This window comes from Phacochoerus africanus, chromosome 10 (assembly GCF_016906955.1).
Source record: "Phacochoerus africanus isolate WHEZ1 chromosome 10, ROS_Pafr_v1, whole genome shotgun sequence".
NCBI classification, from domain to species: Eukaryota; Metazoa; Chordata; class Mammalia; order Artiodactyla; family Suidae; genus Phacochoerus; species Phacochoerus africanus.
Window position 1 is genome coordinate 77215915 of NC_062553.1, and position 17804 is coordinate 77233718.

Here is a 17804-nt window from a genome sequence, read left to right on the forward strand (position 1 = left end):
CTCTCTCTTTTTTTTTTTTGGTCTTTTTGCCTTTTCTAGGGTCACTTCCTGCAGCATATGGAGGTTCCCAGGCCAGGGGTCTCATCGGAGCTGTAACCACTGGCCTACACCAGAGCCACAGCGACGCGGGATCCGAGCCACATCTGCAACCTGTACCACAGCTCACGGCAACGCCGGATCCTTAACCCACTGAGCAAGGCCAGGGATCGAACTGCAACCTCATGGTTCCTAGTCAGATTCGTTAACCACTGTGCCACAACGGAACTCCTCTTTTTCTTTTGTGTTTTTCAGCCTTGCCCACAGCACACAAAAGTTCCCTGGCCAGGGCTCAAACCTGCACCATAGTGGTGACCTGAGCCACAACAGTGACAATGCCAAGTTCTTAACTGCTAGGCCAGTGAAAATTGTAAAATGAGTGAAGTCATCTTTTTCCTAAAAAGTAGATTCTTACCTGGTCGTATTTTTTCAGCCTCCATCTTTATGAATGTCTGTACTTTGCTCACAATTACGAATCACTGTGTGGCATCATTCTCTGCTGTGCCTTTTTCACTCAACGCTAGTTTATAAGTGCAGAGAATAAGTGGGTTTGGGCTTTTCAACCTGGACTTTACCCTTGTACAAGGACTCATTCCTGGGAAACCGGAAGACTTGCTATTATGGGACATTAGGAAATATTTGCCAGTAAAAGGGCATCTGGACCAAGGCTTTCGTGCTGACGGCAGGTCTGTCTCTCCACCCAGGTTCATGCCGGAGCCCAACCTTCCCCCACTGCTGCTCTACGACTCGGGGTCTCTGCCTGCCGGTGTCGACCCGCAGCAGGTGATCAACATCGACTGGCTCCGGGAGCGGCTCCCCGAGCTGCCCAGCGTGACCCGGGAGAAGCTTGTGCGACAGTATGGGATGCTGCCGGAGCACAGCGTCGCCTTGCTGGTGGGTACTGAGGAGAGCAGTGAGCCTGGCCCAGCAGCTGGGGATGCTTGGGGTGGGGGTTGGGGGGACGTCGGGCTAGAGCCACTCCTGGCCTCCCCTAGGACGAGGCGTGACAACAGTCCTCACCAGCCTTGATGGTAGATGCTCCCCCGAAAACCAGAAGTATGCCAGTCATTTCTCATCTGGGGAAACAAAGAGCTGCTCATAGTGTGCCAGTCATTTCTCATCTGCAGACCGTCCAGATGTTACAGATGAGCGTTTTCCTGTGTTTTGGAGACAAAATCTGGTCCAGGGGTGGGCTTTCTAGACGTCTGGCAGAACTGAACCACACCAGCGGCTGGCAGGAAGTTGGGCTTTCACCAAGCCAGCCCGTTGTTGTACTGGTTGTAGAAGAAAACATCTATTCCACCCAAAACACTGATGCCGAAAGTGCCGGTCCTCTGAGGATGCATCCAGAGGGGCCGTTAGAGATTCTGACACTGTGGAGATGCCCTCAGGGCTTTTCCATCCTTTTCAAGGCTCTGTGGTTGCCTCTCTGCTGACAGCGTTAAATCGACAGCATCCATGAGAGTGGCATTTCATCACAGTTGTCTTCTGCTTGTCTGTCAGGGCGCATGTGGGATGTCCTGCCACGGCATCTCTCGGGGACGAGGTGTCTGCCACGCTCATGTGGAGCGCAGACTCCCTGGAAACACTTTTGCGTTATAACCACCTGGGAATAACTATCCGCAGATGTGAGGAAATTCACACTTCAGTGCCGAGCCCAGCCATTGCTGGTGCAAGACAGGTGAGCCAGTATTGAGTGGCTGAGTCTCCCTTTATCCCCTGTAAATTGGCTATTTTGAAAACTATCCCTAACTCGGTTTTGTTATATCAACCTCAGAAGAACACAGGAGTCCTAAGAGGCTCCAGGTTAGAAGGTGTTCCGTATGGGGTGCTCATGAAAACTCACCACGGGTGATCAGACGCGACTGGTTGTCATCTCATACTTTAGGCGGAGAGTCACCCTCTTCCTTGGGCTGCTGTTTTATCTTTTTTTTTTACCTAGGGCCGCACCTGCGGCATATGGAAGTTCCCAGGCTAGGGGCTGGATCGGAGCTACAGCTGCCAACCTACACCACAGCCACAGCCACGCAGGATCTGTGACCTACACCACAGCTCACGGCAACACCGTATCCTTAATGCACTGAGCGAGGCCAGGGATTGAACCCACATCTTCATGGATGCTAGTTAGGTTCATTACCTCTGAGCCACAACGGGAGCTCCTGCTGTTGTATCTTATTCACACCTCTGTGGCGATGGCATTGCTGTGTTTTAATTCTTTTTTCGTGTATTTTGTTGAGTGCCTTGAAGGCAAGGACTGTTGGATTCTCCCACTCTGTTACTCGGGCAGATTAGCACCTCGGCAGTGCTTAATGCCAGGTCGTCGTAAGAATCAGTCAGCATCCTCTCAGAACACCTTTTAACCTCAAAGTTCTTACAGCTCATGGATTTTTCCTAAGTTGATGTAACAAAACTGAGCCTTAGTCTTACACATCTTCCCCACCATCTTGAATTTGCAGCCCCCTTGAAATACACTTGGACTAAATACACAACACTGAGTTCCAGTCCTGCGTTCCATGATTGGCAGATTAGAGAAGAGACAGGAGAATGCAGACTGGGGCTTCTCAGCGTCAGAGGTAGAGTCCTCACCCCAACTGAGTTCCCTGAGGCAGAGGCATGTTCGTGCTCTGGGCCAAGTCCAAGGCTCCACTCCTGTGTCCTTCAAGCGCCACAGCCTGAGAGGCCTTCAGTAGATGTTCCCTGACAGGCAGGTTGGGTGAGTTTGCTTTCATAGCTTAAGGCCCTGTTCTTAAGGAAACTTATGTTTGATCTCTTTGGTTCAGCACTTTTATTAGCATCTCCTGCGTAGCAGGAACTGAGACAGGAGTGGATGCTTTTTAAATTTTTTTTGCCACTTCCATGGTATGTGGAAATTCCTGGGCCAGGGATCGAACCCATGCTACAGTGGCGATGATGTTGGATCCTTAAGCCATTGAGTCACCAGGGAAATCCAACAGACTTTTTTTATATGTTTTTTTTTTGCTTTCCAGTGTGTGTGTGTATGTGTGTGTGTGCACAGGCACACACACATATATGACACTCGAGCTCACCAGTCCCAGGGCCAGTTGCAGTAGGTAGATGTATACTGTAGGCCCAGAGGAAGTACTCATTACCTTGATGGGACAAGAGGGGAAAACTGTCAAGAACAAGGTGGTTTTTGAGCCATTTTACAGGGAGGTGTTTTGGTTTTTTTTTTTTTGGATATGTTAAAAGTATGTTTATTTTCATAGCTTGCAGATAGTGTATTAGGTGATTGGTTTGGGGTTCTTTCTTTACTGGCTAGGAGTTGAAATTTCCAAGACGGATGAGAAGAGAACTTAGTAGGAATGGAAAGAGAACGATTCAGACAAATTGTTTTCCTGAAAGCAGGCCTCCTGAGCTCTTGGTGATCATTGGAAGCTGAGTTACTCATAACATACCCCAAATGGTACGTTGCTGTTTTTGACTATCTTCGTCAGAAACACAGCAGATTGCTGAGAAGGGCAGATGCACAAATCTAATGACGCATCTTTCAATGTAAAGAGTGCCCAGGAGTATTCATTAAGCCCATAGCCGTGGTGGAGGTATGCTCTGCAGAGCCCCAACTCCATGCTCCTGCCTCCTTTGGGTCGCTTATTAAATTAGACAGTCAGCACGTACCCACCCCCCAACACAGGCCTTACCCACAAGCCATAACAAACTGTAGAACTGAACTCTTGTCTTTCACTTTTTTTAATTGAAGTATAGTTGACAACAGTATCACACAATATTATATAAGCTACAGGTGTACAGTATAGTGACTCACACTTTTTCAGTTATCTTCCATTTATAGTTGTTATAAAATATTGGCTGTGGCAGAGGCCAGTGGCTACAGCTCCGACTTGACCCCTAGCCTGGGAACCTCCATATGCCACGGGTGCGGCCCTAAAAAAAAAAAAGACCAAAAAAAACCATATTGGCTGGATTCCCTGTGAGGCCCAGCTCTAGTCTTTAATTCCTTGTCATCCTACTGAGCAATGACCGCACGACTGCATGTTGATAATTCATCTCTGATGTTTGTGGAACTCAGATGCGTCCAGCACAGTGTCTGGTGCACAGGAGGCGTGAGTGAACAGATGGACACAGAAGTGGATGAGTGGGGCACTGTCACAACACTCCCGGATTCTTGGGAGCAGCCGCCTTCCTGAGGCAGCATCCCTGGGTCCAGAGGTCGGGTCCATAAACCACCCTTTGGACAGCCTGGCAGATCACAAGGTGGCAGGTGTGTGGCTGGGCCCTGGGGCAGAAGCCTGGGATTTCCGCCTCAACCACGCTGTGCCTTGATAGGCCGCAAGTCATGTGGTCTCTCTGGGTCTTGTTTCCCGATTTCTTTAGGAAATTAAATTTGTACTCTGATTTCATCCCTTAAACCTTCCCCATCATCCCCTCCCAAGAGTTACCAGGGTGGCTGAGACACGTGTGATGGCAACACTCTGGGCCAGTGCCTCGTGCTGCCGTGCGTCTTTCTGGGCAGCCTCAAGGCATGTGGTCGTCTCTGAATAACTTCATTTCCCCAGCTGGTCGTTCTCCACGTGAAGTCATAATCTTTTGTTTCTGACGTTGTGGAAAAGGTTAAAGTGTCTCCAGGGAACAGAGACACGGGAAGGATAGCTTGACTATGGCTGGGTATCAAATGGATTGTTTTCTATGAGTTTGGCTCTGAGTCTCTCGTTAGCTTGAAATGGCCTGGTTTTCTATCTGGATACATGGCCTGTAAAGTTATTTCTCATGGTAAATATCTGTATATCCCATAAGTAATACTGCTTTAAAAGGAATAGTTTAAAAAGCATCTGAAACCTTATTGACTGAGCGTAAATCGCCCAGACGTAACTGCTGGCGGACTCGCCGTCTAACAACAGCCCAAGAAAAAGCCATGTGGTCAACATCATCACTCACCGTTTTTCAGCTCCATGCAATTTTCAGAATTGATTTTCTTTTTCATTTGATAAAATTGCACCCAGTGCTGGCCAGCTTAAGGATGCTTTCACAGTTAGTCTGTGCGCTGGAAAAATAATATTTTGTTCTAGCAAAGTTGAATCAGAAGACACGTCTTCTAACTTAACTTCTGCAAAACCCCCAGTTTGTTCATTTCGGGTGCAAGTGCCTGGAGACTTTCCGAGGTGAGTGTCCTTTGGGCTCAGAGCCATCCACTCAGGCACCTGTCCACTGGAAGGGTGCAGTCTGAGCCCCAGGCTTGGGGGCTGCCAGGGACTTTGTGCCTAACCCCTCCTGCAGCATCATTTCCTGCCTGTGGGATGGTTTCCTTTGGGGACAGTGAATGGAAAGCTGCTCTTGGCTAACACAGCTTCCCTTGGTGTTTGCACGGATAGACAGTGGTGGCTTTAGGCTCATTAAAATGCGAATGTCGTCAAAATTGATTTCTTGTCAACATCCTTTTTCTGTCCCGTTCTTGCAGCCTCTGATGAGGCCTGTCTGCTGTCAGTGGAACTATTTGGGTTTTGATCGTCCAGGGGAAGGCGCTCCCCTGGATTGTCTCCTAGAGGGAGTGTGTGGCAGAGAACGTAAGTGCATTGCCTTGAGTCTAAGCCAGCTGTTGGGAAGACACTCCCTCCCTGAGTCCAGCCCGCATGGGGGGCCTCCTGGCTTTGCCAGGGACAGAGCACAAGTGAAATTGTCGGGACCAGAGATTTGCTCAGATTTTGGGGGCTCCGAGCCCTCTCACTTCTCCTGGAAGTTTTCAGGAGAAAAACAGAACTATAGACCCTTGTAATCACGTCATCCCTGAGTCAGACTAGAAAGTTTACCCTTGGTGTTTGGGGTCCATTTCGGCGCTTCTGCAGATGCCCAGGATGGATCTAGATTCTGGCTCCTCCTGACACCCTTTCCCCTGCCGGCCTCACACCAGCAATTAACCACCTTTTGTCTTTCCCCACTGATGATGTCTCTGAGTGAGCCCTATATTTATTTATTTATTTTAAATTTTTGCTCATTCACAGAAGGATTTCCACAGCCACTCCTTGTTTCTGTGAAAAGCAGAGAGTGGCCCTTTTCACATCATAGACCCAAACCCCGGCCCCATTGAGTGTTCTTCCCGTGGCCGGACCTTGTGCTTTCTGCCCTAGGACCACCACTGTCTCCCCCAGCCCCCTTGTCTAATTTCCATTTCCACCCCATCAATGTATTTTCAGGGCCGTCTTTTCCAAAGCTGTTGCATCTGCATTCTGTTTTTCTCACTTTGTAAGAATGATTTGTTTGTTTGTTTGATTTTATTAGGGCCGTACCCATGGCATATGGAGGTTCCCAGGCTAGGGGTCTAATCAAAGCTATAGCTGCTGGCCTACACCACAGCTCACGGCAATGCCAGATCCTTAACCCACTGACCGAGGCCAGGGATTGAACCTGCGTCCTCATGGATGCTAGTCAGATTTGTTTCCACTGTGCCATGATGGGAACTCCTGTAAGAATGACGAAACTCACAGGGGTGATGGGCAACCACAGAGCCACCATCGATAACACAGATGCAGGGCCCATTTACTGGCTGCTGGGTGTTGGAGCTGCTGTCGTTCTGTCACAGATGCAGTCGCCTGAACTGTCACCTGCTGCCACCCACAGCATGACCTGCCCGGTTAGGCAGTTACCTACATCACAGAAGTTGGGGTATGATGAAATACAGTGTGCTTGGTACCAGAGTTCTGTGAGCGATGCTGGGGCTTGTTCTGTAGTGTCAGGGGTGCTGCAGGTTGGACAGCATCCTGGTGCAGGCTCGCCCCCTAACTTCACTGTGACAGGACGTAGGAGAGAGGTCAGGGCCTGCCCCCAAAAGCCCTGGGCTCAGGAGGGGGGTTGCCACCATCACTCAACACCCGCCCACCCCGTCTGGGAACGGGTGTAAGGGCCACGTGGTACAGGCATATCTTGGCAGCAGCAGAACTTGAACTTGGTGTTTTCTCCTCCTAATTTCTAAGCTAATTGCTGAGGGCCTTGGCAGCGTTTGTCATATGTTAAGAACCTTTGAACGGCTGGCAGCTTTCAAATAAAATTGGAAGTGTGGGCAGGCACATTCTTTTGATGGGCTGGTCACTTCGCGTCATGCCCTGCCCCAGTGGGGGCTCAGCTTTGGTCCCCAGGACGGCGGGGATGTGACTGTCCTTCGTCAGAGGCAGCAGGACACAGAGCAGAAGAGCACAGGCTGCAGAGGTCAGGTCCCGGCTCTACTGCCTTCTAGTTGGGTGACCTCAAGCAAGTCAGGGTTCAGTGTCCTCATCTGAACGAGCAAATTTGTAGGTTCGTAGCCCCAGAGTCAGCGTGGAGATTAGGTGAGTTAATGCAGAGAGAGCCCTGGGTGGCGCCGGCATCTGCTGTTACTGCTGTTGGAACTATTATTATCATTAGCCGCAGTGGCAGTCCCCATGGGCTGATCTCCATGTGGCAGGTGTTCAGGCAATAAAGCCAGGGTCCCCATGGCCACCGGGTCCCTGCCTGCCACATAACCAGCTATTCCCTAGCGTGTGCTCTGTGGCCTTTTTCTTCTGAGTCTGCCACCAGGCAGCTGTCTCTATCGGGTTTCATTCTTCCTGTAAATATAGCCCAGCCTCGTTCTGCCATCCCTCCAGTTCCCAGGGCATGTGACTCGGGACAGGAACGGCACTTGAGAAAACAGCCCTGCCTTCCGGCATTTTGTCATCTCTGCAGATAGAATGGGGAAGTCAGCTTGGGGCACCTCGCAGCGGGCTCCTCCCCAGAGCAGCAGGGAAGGCAAGGTGACCCCTGTGGCCACAATCCCGGCAGTTACCAGCTGACAGACCCAGGGGGCTGGAGGGTTCCTGTCAGCCTCTGAGAGGCGGGCCCGACACTGGCTCGGGGTGCTACGGAATGCTTTGGGAAATTTGGTTGAAATGAGAAAAGGATGCTTCCAGTTGCAGAGCTGTGAAGAGTGTATGGTATTAGACAGTTGGCCAGGCCGTCTGGCTCTTCTGAAGGAACAGTTTAAGTTACACGTGGCCAGGAGGCTTGATGCCCCGTGTAGCTGAGGTTCAGCTCTGTCGGATGTGGGCTAGATTAGAGCTGGCCCACTGCCTTTGAGAAGGATGTTGAGGGTCCCTTGGGCCGTGGCCTTCCTGTGTTGCTCTTAATGTGGTTTTCATGTAAGGAGATCACTGGTCCACTGTTTGCCTGAGAAAACCAGATGGCTGCACTGCCACGTGCACAGAGATCTCTGAGATGTGTGCCAAGCTTAGTAGCATTTGCTGATCTCACAGAAAAACGAAGAAGGCCTGGCCTAGAATGCTGTGTCGTGGTTGTTTTTTTCCCTGAAAAGTGGGCCTCTGATGTGAAGAGCCCGAGTGGGCAGCCCACATGTGGCCTTCCATTGATCCATCACTGTCCAGGTGGCAGCTCAGCTTCGTGCAGCCCCGCCACCCACAACTCACCCAGTCAGGATAGCAGACGTCCCCAGCCACTGCAGATTGTGTACTGAAGCCATGAATCCCCCAGTGAAGCCCGGCTCCTGCCTGGAGAGGCTCATCACAGCACTGCCACGAAAAGACAAACAGAAATCTGACCTGCCATGTTATCCATCCAATAAAAAAACCACCCAAGGGTAGAGGAATTGATATTTATCACATCTCAGCAACTCAGCCAAGCCTGTGAGTTCAAGCGCAATATTTCTAGGTGGATTTAGAAAACCTTTCCTTGGCAAAGCAGAGTCCTCCTCCTGACAGCTCTGTTCACCAGTGGGCCAGCCTGTCTGCGTGAGAACAAAGGGAATCCTGCCTGTCTGATTCGGGCCAGATAGCGGTTTTCTCCCTCTCCAGCTGTTTGTGGGCCATTGTGCAAGTTCGAATACTTTTCCATAAGTTAAGCAGAACTTTGTCTTCATGTTTCGCCTTTATCTATAGTCAGGCTTTGGCTGCTGAGTTGGCCTTTGCCCTGGTTTAGCATTTGTGGAATAATAGCATTGGCTTGAAAAGAGATTCAAGAGATAATTACGGGATTATTCAGTAGGCTTGTCACCAGAGAAGGCATCTGCTATAAAGGAAAGGTAGATTTTTTTTTTGTAATTGTTACGGAATTTCTACTTCAGCAGCTGTGCGCCTCTGTGTATTTACAGCATCTGCAATAGAGAAACATCAAGAGCACTCTTGTCAGTATGTCTTGCTTCTTCTTAGTATCATATTTTTCCAGAATGTACTTTTGGTTAAGGAAGGTCCTCTGAAAGAGGTGAGGGTGCACTATAAAGCTAAAAGCGAATATGTCAAGAACAGTGCAGTTCGATTTGAATTTCAGCAGATGGGGGATGTTTACGACATAGAATGTGTTCCCTCTGCATTTGGAAACTTCAGCCTCCCAGAAGTGAGAGGACATGTTTTTATTTTCCTCATTGAAAAACACGGGGTGGACTTAGCCAGATGTCTTGGTTTTGTCAAATCCACCTGAGTGGGCAGTTAGCCGCTGTGTATAACTTGATAAGTGCTTTTTATCACTCTTGTGCATAATCATGGCAGTTCCAGTGTTTAGAGGTGAACCTGGTATGATAAAAGACGAGCATTCATGCGTGATTTCAAAAAAAAAAAAAAAATGATGGACAACATTGATTCCATCCACCGACCCACTGGTGTTAGCCAGGCAGCCGCTGCGACCCAGACCTGACGTAGCTCAACCCTCAGGGCAGTGTGGCCCCTGCCTCACGGAGCTCATGGTCCAGAGGGTGGTGGGGGATAGTAGCAGTCTCTTCAAACACATCTCCCTGATGAGCCAGCAGGGTGGGTGGTTTTCATGGAGCAGGATGGGAGCCAGGGTCAGCTGGCCCCGCTGGGCTCGGAGGCTTGGCAGCTCCCTTCTGCCAGCTGCGTGGTCTAAGTCGGCCATGTGCCCCTGTTCCTCCTCATTTTGAAAAGACATGAAAAGCACTTCTCTTACCTCTGGGAATGATGCAAGGATAAATGCACTTACGATCCACTTTTGATTTTTCACAGAAGTAGACCATTCGTTTGTTCCTTCTTGACTTCTCTCTGTTCTTGCCTTCTTCTCTTCCTCCTTCTTCCTCTTCCTCTTCTTCCTTCTCCTCTTCTACTTCCTCCTCTTCGTCCTCTTCTTCCTGAGCAAGTTCCTGGGACAGGGATTGAACCTGCACCACCACAGCAGCAACCTGAGCCACTGCAGTAATAAGACCAGATCCTTAACCTGATGCACCCCCAGAAACTCCTTCTTGCCTTCTTATTCTGGCAATTCTAGGATATTCTAGGACGTCCAGGAAGGACAGAAGAGTAAACTCAGGCCAGACATGCAGCTGGCAGATAACCCTGAGAAGGCGAGTCTGGGGACGGCTGCCTTCACCCTCACTGGGTCCACAAAGTCCAGGCTGTCTGCAGTGTGTCCAGTCCTTTGACAGAATGCTGTACAAAGGCACTAGGACAGTAGCAGAAAAAGGTGCATGTTTACTGGAAGTGATCAGAACTTTCTGGTGACATCTCAGTGTCGGGGAAGTACCAGTCGATGTCTCAGAGGAGGCAGAGGGTGACAGTTTCAGAATGCTGATCTTTCATTTTTTGGAGGCTTTATATAATTTTTTTTTTTCTTTACAGAATGAAGTTGGCCTTTTGGAATTCTTCCAAAATGTGATGAAAGAAACTAGGGCAGAGCCAAAAAGAGTGACGAGCTGGGTTCTCAACACTTTTCTGGGTTTTTTGAAGCAACAGAACCTTGCAGTCAGTGAGAGGTGAGTGAGGTTCGGGGCTCATTCCCCTGGGTGATGAGCTCTGCCCACAGGCAGTGGACAGAGGGCTGGGCCAGTGCCCTGCTCTGCCTTGCCCCTCAGGGTCTCCTGATGAGAGAGACGTGCCCCCCTCCCAGGAATCCCAGATTCTAAAGCTTTCTGCCATCACAACTGAAAGCTCGTTTATTTTTCAAATGTCTGACTGTCCTTTGTCGTGTGCTGGGCTGAGGGCCTGTGGAGAGTAAGACAAGGAGGTTCCTACTTGGGGACTACAGAGTGAGGAGAGCAGTGGCCTCCATATGACCTGTTACAGCACAGTTGTGCACAGGCCACCAGGGCGGCACCGAGGCAGGGGTCCCTCAGAAGCCAAGCCCTGAGCAACTAGTGGGAATCGCCAAGAGGTGGGAGGGGTAGGGCATTCCGGACCCCAATGCTCAGAGACGAGAGGCCTGGGGGGCACAGGAGACCCTGAAGGCCCAGGGCACTTGGGCTGGGAGGGGGGAGCTGCAGGGATGGGCATGGCCCCCCAGGGGTTGCACTCACCTTTGTCAGCAGCTGTCAAAGGCCTGAGAGCACATGCTCACCCGACTTTCCCTCCAGGAGGAGGGATGGAAGACGGGCCAGAGGCAGGCAGCCCAGGTGGGCACTGCTTCTGGGGGTGCCCGTGGGAAAGGCCCGAGCTGGGGTCTGAGCTGAGTGAGGAGGACCGAGGTGAGGCCGGCGATGCACCCCGCACCACTTCCACATCCCTTGCGTGGGCAGTAGAGTGAGGGGGGCAGCGCCTTTCCACCGGAGGGGAGGCAAAGGAAGAGGCACAGGCTGATGCTGCGTTCCTCCTGGACGCACCGGGTTCAAGCCGCCTGTGGGACCGACGTCCCTCTCCCAGAGTGACCAACAGGAAGGCAGATGTGCGGGTCCCCAGCTGCTGAGAGGTGTCTGGGGGTTGAGCCAGGCGAGCCCCCACCTAATCCTTCCTTAGCACGTGTTCATGAGACTGTCCTGAGCTGAGCCCCGTGCTGAGCATGGGGTCCCTGTTCTCAGGGCTGGTGGCCTAGAGGCCGGTGGTGACGAAGCAGCTCATCGGGTGCCCTGAGAAGGGGGAGGGCACAGGTACGCTCCCATGTGAGTGAGGGGCCAAGTCCAGGGGTAAGAGCCCCCAAGCATGGGGACAGCATGTGCAGAAGGTTCGAGGGGAGCTGGCATGACATTAAGGGGAAGGCAGTGCCCTGTCGGTTATAAGTGGATCATGGACCTGGCAGTGTGTAGATGCTGCTCAAAGCTGTTTGGGCAGACGAGTGCATCAGGGCGGGAGCAGCATGGCCGGTAGCTGCAGAAGGGGCCTGAGAGCCCTCAGACTTCACCCAAGGAGCCTGGACATCACAGAAGATAAAGGAAAGGACGTTGTCAAGGAGTGAGCACGCAGCAGCAGGTTTAAGCATTGGGAGTATTGTCTGGGACACACAGGCAGGTGGCAGGGCCCAGTCTGGGTGAGCGAGCCACCACAGCAGCGCCTGAGGTGTGGAGGAGACAAGCGTGTGCTGATCCACGAGTACGAAGTGTCGTTTATTCAGAGAAGTTCCCCTGTGCAGTGGCTGCACACTAGTCTCTTGCTTGAAGCATGTAGGTGCCACGTGGCTGTTCTCTCCCTCACATGGCTACTAACCCGCTCTGACCTCGGATGGGCATCCCTCTCAGCCTCAGTGTCTTCACTGTAAGATGGCAATGACGACACCTGCCTCCAAGGGTTTTTGAGAGGGAAGCGCACAGTGCCCGTGGGCCCCCAGTGTCACTTTCCTTCTCTTTTGCATGCCAGTGTGTTAAGTATCAAAACAGTGTCCCACCCACACCAGGTCCCTCACCCCCTGTGGCCTCTGTGGCCTGTTTGTCTTTCCTTCCTGTCCTTTCCGGTGTGGCCTCTCTGTTGAGAAAGTCCAGTCTTTACCCTGAAAAGCCAGGGTCCACTCAGGACAGGCTGGAGCTGCCCAGGAGAGACGATGGAGAGGTCCAGCTGTGCCACAGCCTTAAAGGATGGGGATGGGCAGGGCCAGGTGATGCCTGTGGGGAACCAGGGCCTGGGAGGCAAAGAACCCGCAGCCTTGGGGACCAGGAGGCGTGTGGCTGGTAGGAGCAGAGTGTGAAAACGGCAGAAAAGTACAGTTAACCGTATAATTGGGGCTGAGCCAGAGCACGGAGGGTGTGGAAAGTCATGGGAATTCCTTCACGCCATTCACACCTCGTGGTGACACCAGGCAAGGAGCACGCCAGAGATTACGTTGGCAGGAACTAGTTTTGCAAATAAGCGTTCACCTTTCCAGATGTCTCCGAAGACTGGTGTTTCAAGGATCCAGCCAGAACAGCTCTTGTTGAACTTGGCTCTTTCATTATTTGAGTATATTTGTTGCTCTGAAAGCAGTATTTTGCTTAATTAACTTACAAATAACTATTAATGACACGTTTGACTTAGTTAAGAAAGTGGAAATTCCAGTAAACCTGACCAAACACTGCCTGGTAAAGTCAGGCTGGTGCAGCTGCCTGATTGTCCACGCCAGCTGAGGACCCGAACTTATAGGCCAGCTGTGGGCTGCAGCTCCAGGGGTGCTCAGAAACCACGGAAGGCTTTCGAGCTGAGGAGGGACAGGTCCAGCAGTGTGATGGGCCAGGCAGGGTGGAGAATGGGGCTGCAGGAGGTGAGCTTGTCACAGGTCACTGCCATAGGCCTGTTGGCACACAGCCTAGAAGCTGAGGCTGGTTGTCTCCTCTTATATAAACCAGAGCAAAGAAGCGCATGTGCCAGAGACCAATTGTGTCCCACAGAGCCTCAAATAGGTACTCTCTGGCCCTTTCCAGAAGAAGCTTGCCACCCCCTGGCTTAGAACTTGTGTTGGGAGATGGGGCCCTCTGAGAGGTGGCTGCCTGGCCTGGCTGTGAGATCTGGGCCTGACAGCGTTGGGGAGGGGGACCTTGGGGACAGGCGTGCTCTCCTCCTTTGCCAGAGGAAGGAGGCAAGGTGAAGGCAGAGAACACAGGAAAGAGCCCCCGGGCCGCCCCATTGCTAGGGGGTAAGGAAGCAGAAGAGGGCGGCCAAGGAGGAGGAAGAGCCTCTGGACACCCAGGAGGAGGGATTTTCCCAAGGGGACCTGGAGGGATGGGGAGGCTCTTTGGTGACAGGTGAGGGGAGGTGGCTTTTAAGGGAACATCTGCAGAGGATGGGGTTGGAACCCAGACAAGGGCAGATGGCCACCACTCAGGCTCTGCCTCGGGGACCATGAGGTGAGAAACCAGGTGGAAGCAAGCGCCTGATTGTAAGATCACTTGGAGGCATTTTCCAGATGGGAAAGGTGGGAGCATTTGTGAAGGTGTGGGATCAGAGCCACCGAGAGAGGTACCTGGCATCCAGGTAGGATTTGCAGGAGTGGAAGGTGATGGGGTCCAGGGCGGTGTTTGATGGAGGAGGAGGGCACCCTAGAGGATTCTGGGTCTTGCGTCAGCCAGGGTCCTTATGAGGGGAGAGGAGGGTGCGTGCTGAGAAGGGGTGTGGAGAGGAGGCTCGGGGGGGGGGGGGGGGGCACCAGCTAGGGGCGCTGGGAGACTAGTGAGATGGGCAGGATTACAAGCAGCAGGAGCCCCCAGGGTGTCCTTCTCCCCCAGCCTCTGTGCCCCCTGGTTTGGCCTAAACAAGCTCGGGGTAGAGATGGGCAGCGTGTTTCATAGGAACAGGATGGCCATAGAGGTGTCAGAGGGTCTGCTTCCGGAATCCAGGCTGCAGATGGAGTCGGGACCCCAGAAGAGTTCTAAGGGACAGGGTGAAGTTGGAAGCCTTGAGAGATGCCCCTTCTCCTGGCCTGTATGTGCGCCGGGCTCAGGGGTCCATGCACACAAGGCCCCACCCTTCCCTGGCAGGTTTCTGGGTGGAGACACACTCAGGGCCCAGAAACCAGCATTGTCTGACAGCAGCTGATCAGTAGCTTGTGCTTCTGCTGCCATTATGGTCCCAGTCAGATGGTCTATTCACATAACTGACCGGGGGTGCCTTTCAGGGTCGGGGTGGGGGGCAGGTCTTGGTCTTTGTCTTCCTCAAGGCTGGCCGTGGCACCGCTGGAATTAGCAGTGTCTCTGTTGGGGGTGGGGATGGAGGAAACCACAGCACAGGTACTGTTGACCTACTATGCGTTGAGCACTGTGGGCACAAAAGGGCAATTGAGAAACCGCAGGTGCCACGAGGTGAGTGGAGGTATTTTATAGTGAATTAAGGTCGTTGGATGAAGGCGAGGTATTTTTAGTTACGCTGTGTTCTATTTCTGTCCTTCTCTATCGCCACATCCCTTTATCATCAGCTCACATGGGAGCAGGGACCCTTTCTTTTGCAGGCTCAAGAAATCTAGTTCAGCCTCAGCGCTTGTTACGGGTTCAACACAGTCCCCACTCTGACCGGCCTTTGTCTTTACTGAGATCCTAAAATATCCAAGAAACCTGATTTCTTGAGACAAGTTGGATTCCTTGTTATCTGTCAGTAAGGGTGGGAGGCTGGAAAAGGGGCATCCGTGTATTTCCCAGCCCTCTGCCCCTCGTCCTGATGAGGTTTAATCAGGGTGGTTCACAGCCGAATCCTGGACACTCTCCAAACCCGATTTCCACCCTTTGGATAAACACCCTTGCAGGACGGCGGTCAGCATCCATGTGTGCACATCAGCGCTCAGCCCTGAGTGCTCTCACTGTCCCCAAGGCAGACCTGGGGAGCTTGCCCTCGGCCCGGAAGTTCAGGAATTGGCATCAAGGCTAAGCTGTAGTTTCCTCTCTGTTATCTAAGAGCTTACAAGGAACTTAATAGTGAATGATGGGAGTGGAGACTTAAACAGCAGGTGTTTTCAATAGCATTAGGTGTTTTAGAAACTTGCGTTTATACAGACACACTAATGTGCTATTTATAAGTCGTTCCAGTCTATTTAAAACCAGTCCCCCACCACCTCAGATAGTGTTTCATTAGCCTAGTGGCTGCATGTATTTAAAAGTAGCAACACCATTTTTTTTTTAAATTTTTTTGGCTTTTAGTGAGGACCGCACTCACGGCATATGGAGATTCCCAGCCTAGGGGTTGAATCAGAGCTGCAGCTGCCGGCCTATACCACAGCCACAGCAACGCAGGATCCAAGTCACGTCTGTGACTACACCACAGCTCATGGCAAAACTGGATCCTTAACCCACTGAGCGAGGCCAGGGATTGAACCCGCAACCTTATGGTTCCTAGTCGGATTCATTTCTGCTGCGCCACAGTGGGAACTCCAAAACCACATCTTTTAAAAGAAATAACCTGTAATTCAGTCTTGTCTTTTCACTAATCCTAGGCTCTCCCTCTCACTCCTAACCCTGAATGTGCATTAATGACATTTGATGTGTTTAGTCACCTCTTGACCTTTGTATCATAAGACCTTGTCAAGTAAGTCACTTCCTGCAAGTTTGGATGTATTGGATTATGGACCTTTCTGTGCCCAGAGAGCTGTTGAGAGCCTTCAGAAGAGAACAGAGTGTGTGGATGGCTGTGAGGATGGCTGATGACGTGGCTAGTACACACTGCGTTCCTAAAAGAAAAGCTCATATGGTTAAAAAGAATTTATGTTTGCACAGAAATACTCAGGAAAGTGGCTTTTGTTTGAAGTAATTTTTAGGCTGATCTTTCAGTTGAAAATATCTAATTACTGGTTTTGTTTTGTTTTTTTATTTTCTCATCATGGTTCATGAATTTTGCAGCCACTTCCTTTTTTTGACTAATTAAACTGAGCGGTTGTCTGTTGCTCCAACTTCTGCCAAACAGCGGTTATTGTTGGGCGGTATGAAAATAAAAGCAATGCAAGTCACCAAAATGTGTTATATCCTAAAATACGAAACAGTCAAACAGAGTCCAACTGGCCTGTTCTTTTCATATCCTGGGGGTGGATTTTAAGTATTCCAACTGGATCAGGTTCTTTGATTTGGAATAACCAGCAGTGGCTCGACTGACAGAGTGAAATGTCCATGTTTCTTCTCTCCTTTTGGGGACTGCCAGTCCTGTCACCCCAGCTGCCCTGGCCGAGCTGCTCGACCTGCTGGACAGGAAAGCCATCTCTTCGTCTGCAGCTAAAAAGGTATGTCCCCACTTCCTGAAGCTCCTGACTGCCCTGCCAGCCCAGCGCATGCTTTATGTGTGACTCAGATGCCATTACTAAGTCAGTTTTGTCATTGGCGTATTAAATGCTTCTAAGCACTGGGAGCTCCCATTGTGGCTCAGCGGAAACAAACCCGAGTGGGATCCATGAGGATGTGGGTTCGACCCCTGGCCTTGCTCAGTGGGTGGGAGATCCCATGCTGCCATGAGCTGTGGTGTAGCTTGCAGATGCGGTTCGGATTCCACATGGCTGTGGCTGTGGTGTAGGCCGGCAGCTGTAGCTCTGATTCAACCCCTAGCCTGGAAACCTCCATATGACAAGGGTGTGGCCCTAAAAAGCAAACAAACAAACAAATAAATGCTTCTAAGTAGTGTTTTTATACTGAGGTAGAAACATTTAGCATATGACATAAAGCCAGTGCGACGTAGGTCGTTGGCTTCTCATCCTTGCTAAACCAGAGGGCATGGTTATTGCTTGGCTTTGCCTGGAACATCTCCTAGACATCTGTTCATGTGAGAGCTGGGGGCCCTGCAGCCCCTGGGGGCATCAGACCCTGCACTTGCCCTTGGGCCCTCAAGGCCAGCTCTGGCCCTGGCCCTCATCCTCTCTCTCCTCTGGGCTTGTCACATGGTGGCCCCTGAAAGTCAGTCTTCCGGCAAGGAGGGTGATGTTAGACAGACTGCCTCCCACTTAGATGACACTTGATACACGTGCCCTGTGCGTAAAAACTCAGAAAAATAGCATCTTCTTCAAAGGTGGCCTTCTGCCCCATCCCCGCCTCCACGAGACAGTCCCAGGTGGGTGCAGGATTCCTGACATTCAGCAAACTTAAGCCCTTGGGAAGGTAACACCAAGGCGGCTGCCCCAGTTTGGCTTCAGGTATCGCAGGTGTCAATGCTTCAGCCAGGAACTTAATGTTATTTTAATGGCGCCTTTTG

The 17804-nt window shown here is 51.3% G+C and overlaps 1 protein-coding gene across 2 annotated transcripts in view; it reads left to right on the forward strand.

Moving 5' to 3' along the window:
* Positions 1-17804, forward strand: part of GATB (glutamyl-tRNA amidotransferase subunit B) — an 83907-nt gene that overhangs the window by 46956 nt on the left and 19147 nt on the right. For both annotated transcript variants that reach the window (XM_047798471.1, XM_047798470.1), the window contains 3 exons: positions 741-930; positions 10596-10729; positions 16767-16845. In XM_047798471.1, the coding sequence (XP_047654427.1) occupies positions 741-930; positions 10596-10729; positions 16767-16845 (403 nt within the window). The remainder of the gene's footprint in view (positions 1-740; positions 931-10595; positions 10730-16766; positions 16846-17804) is intronic.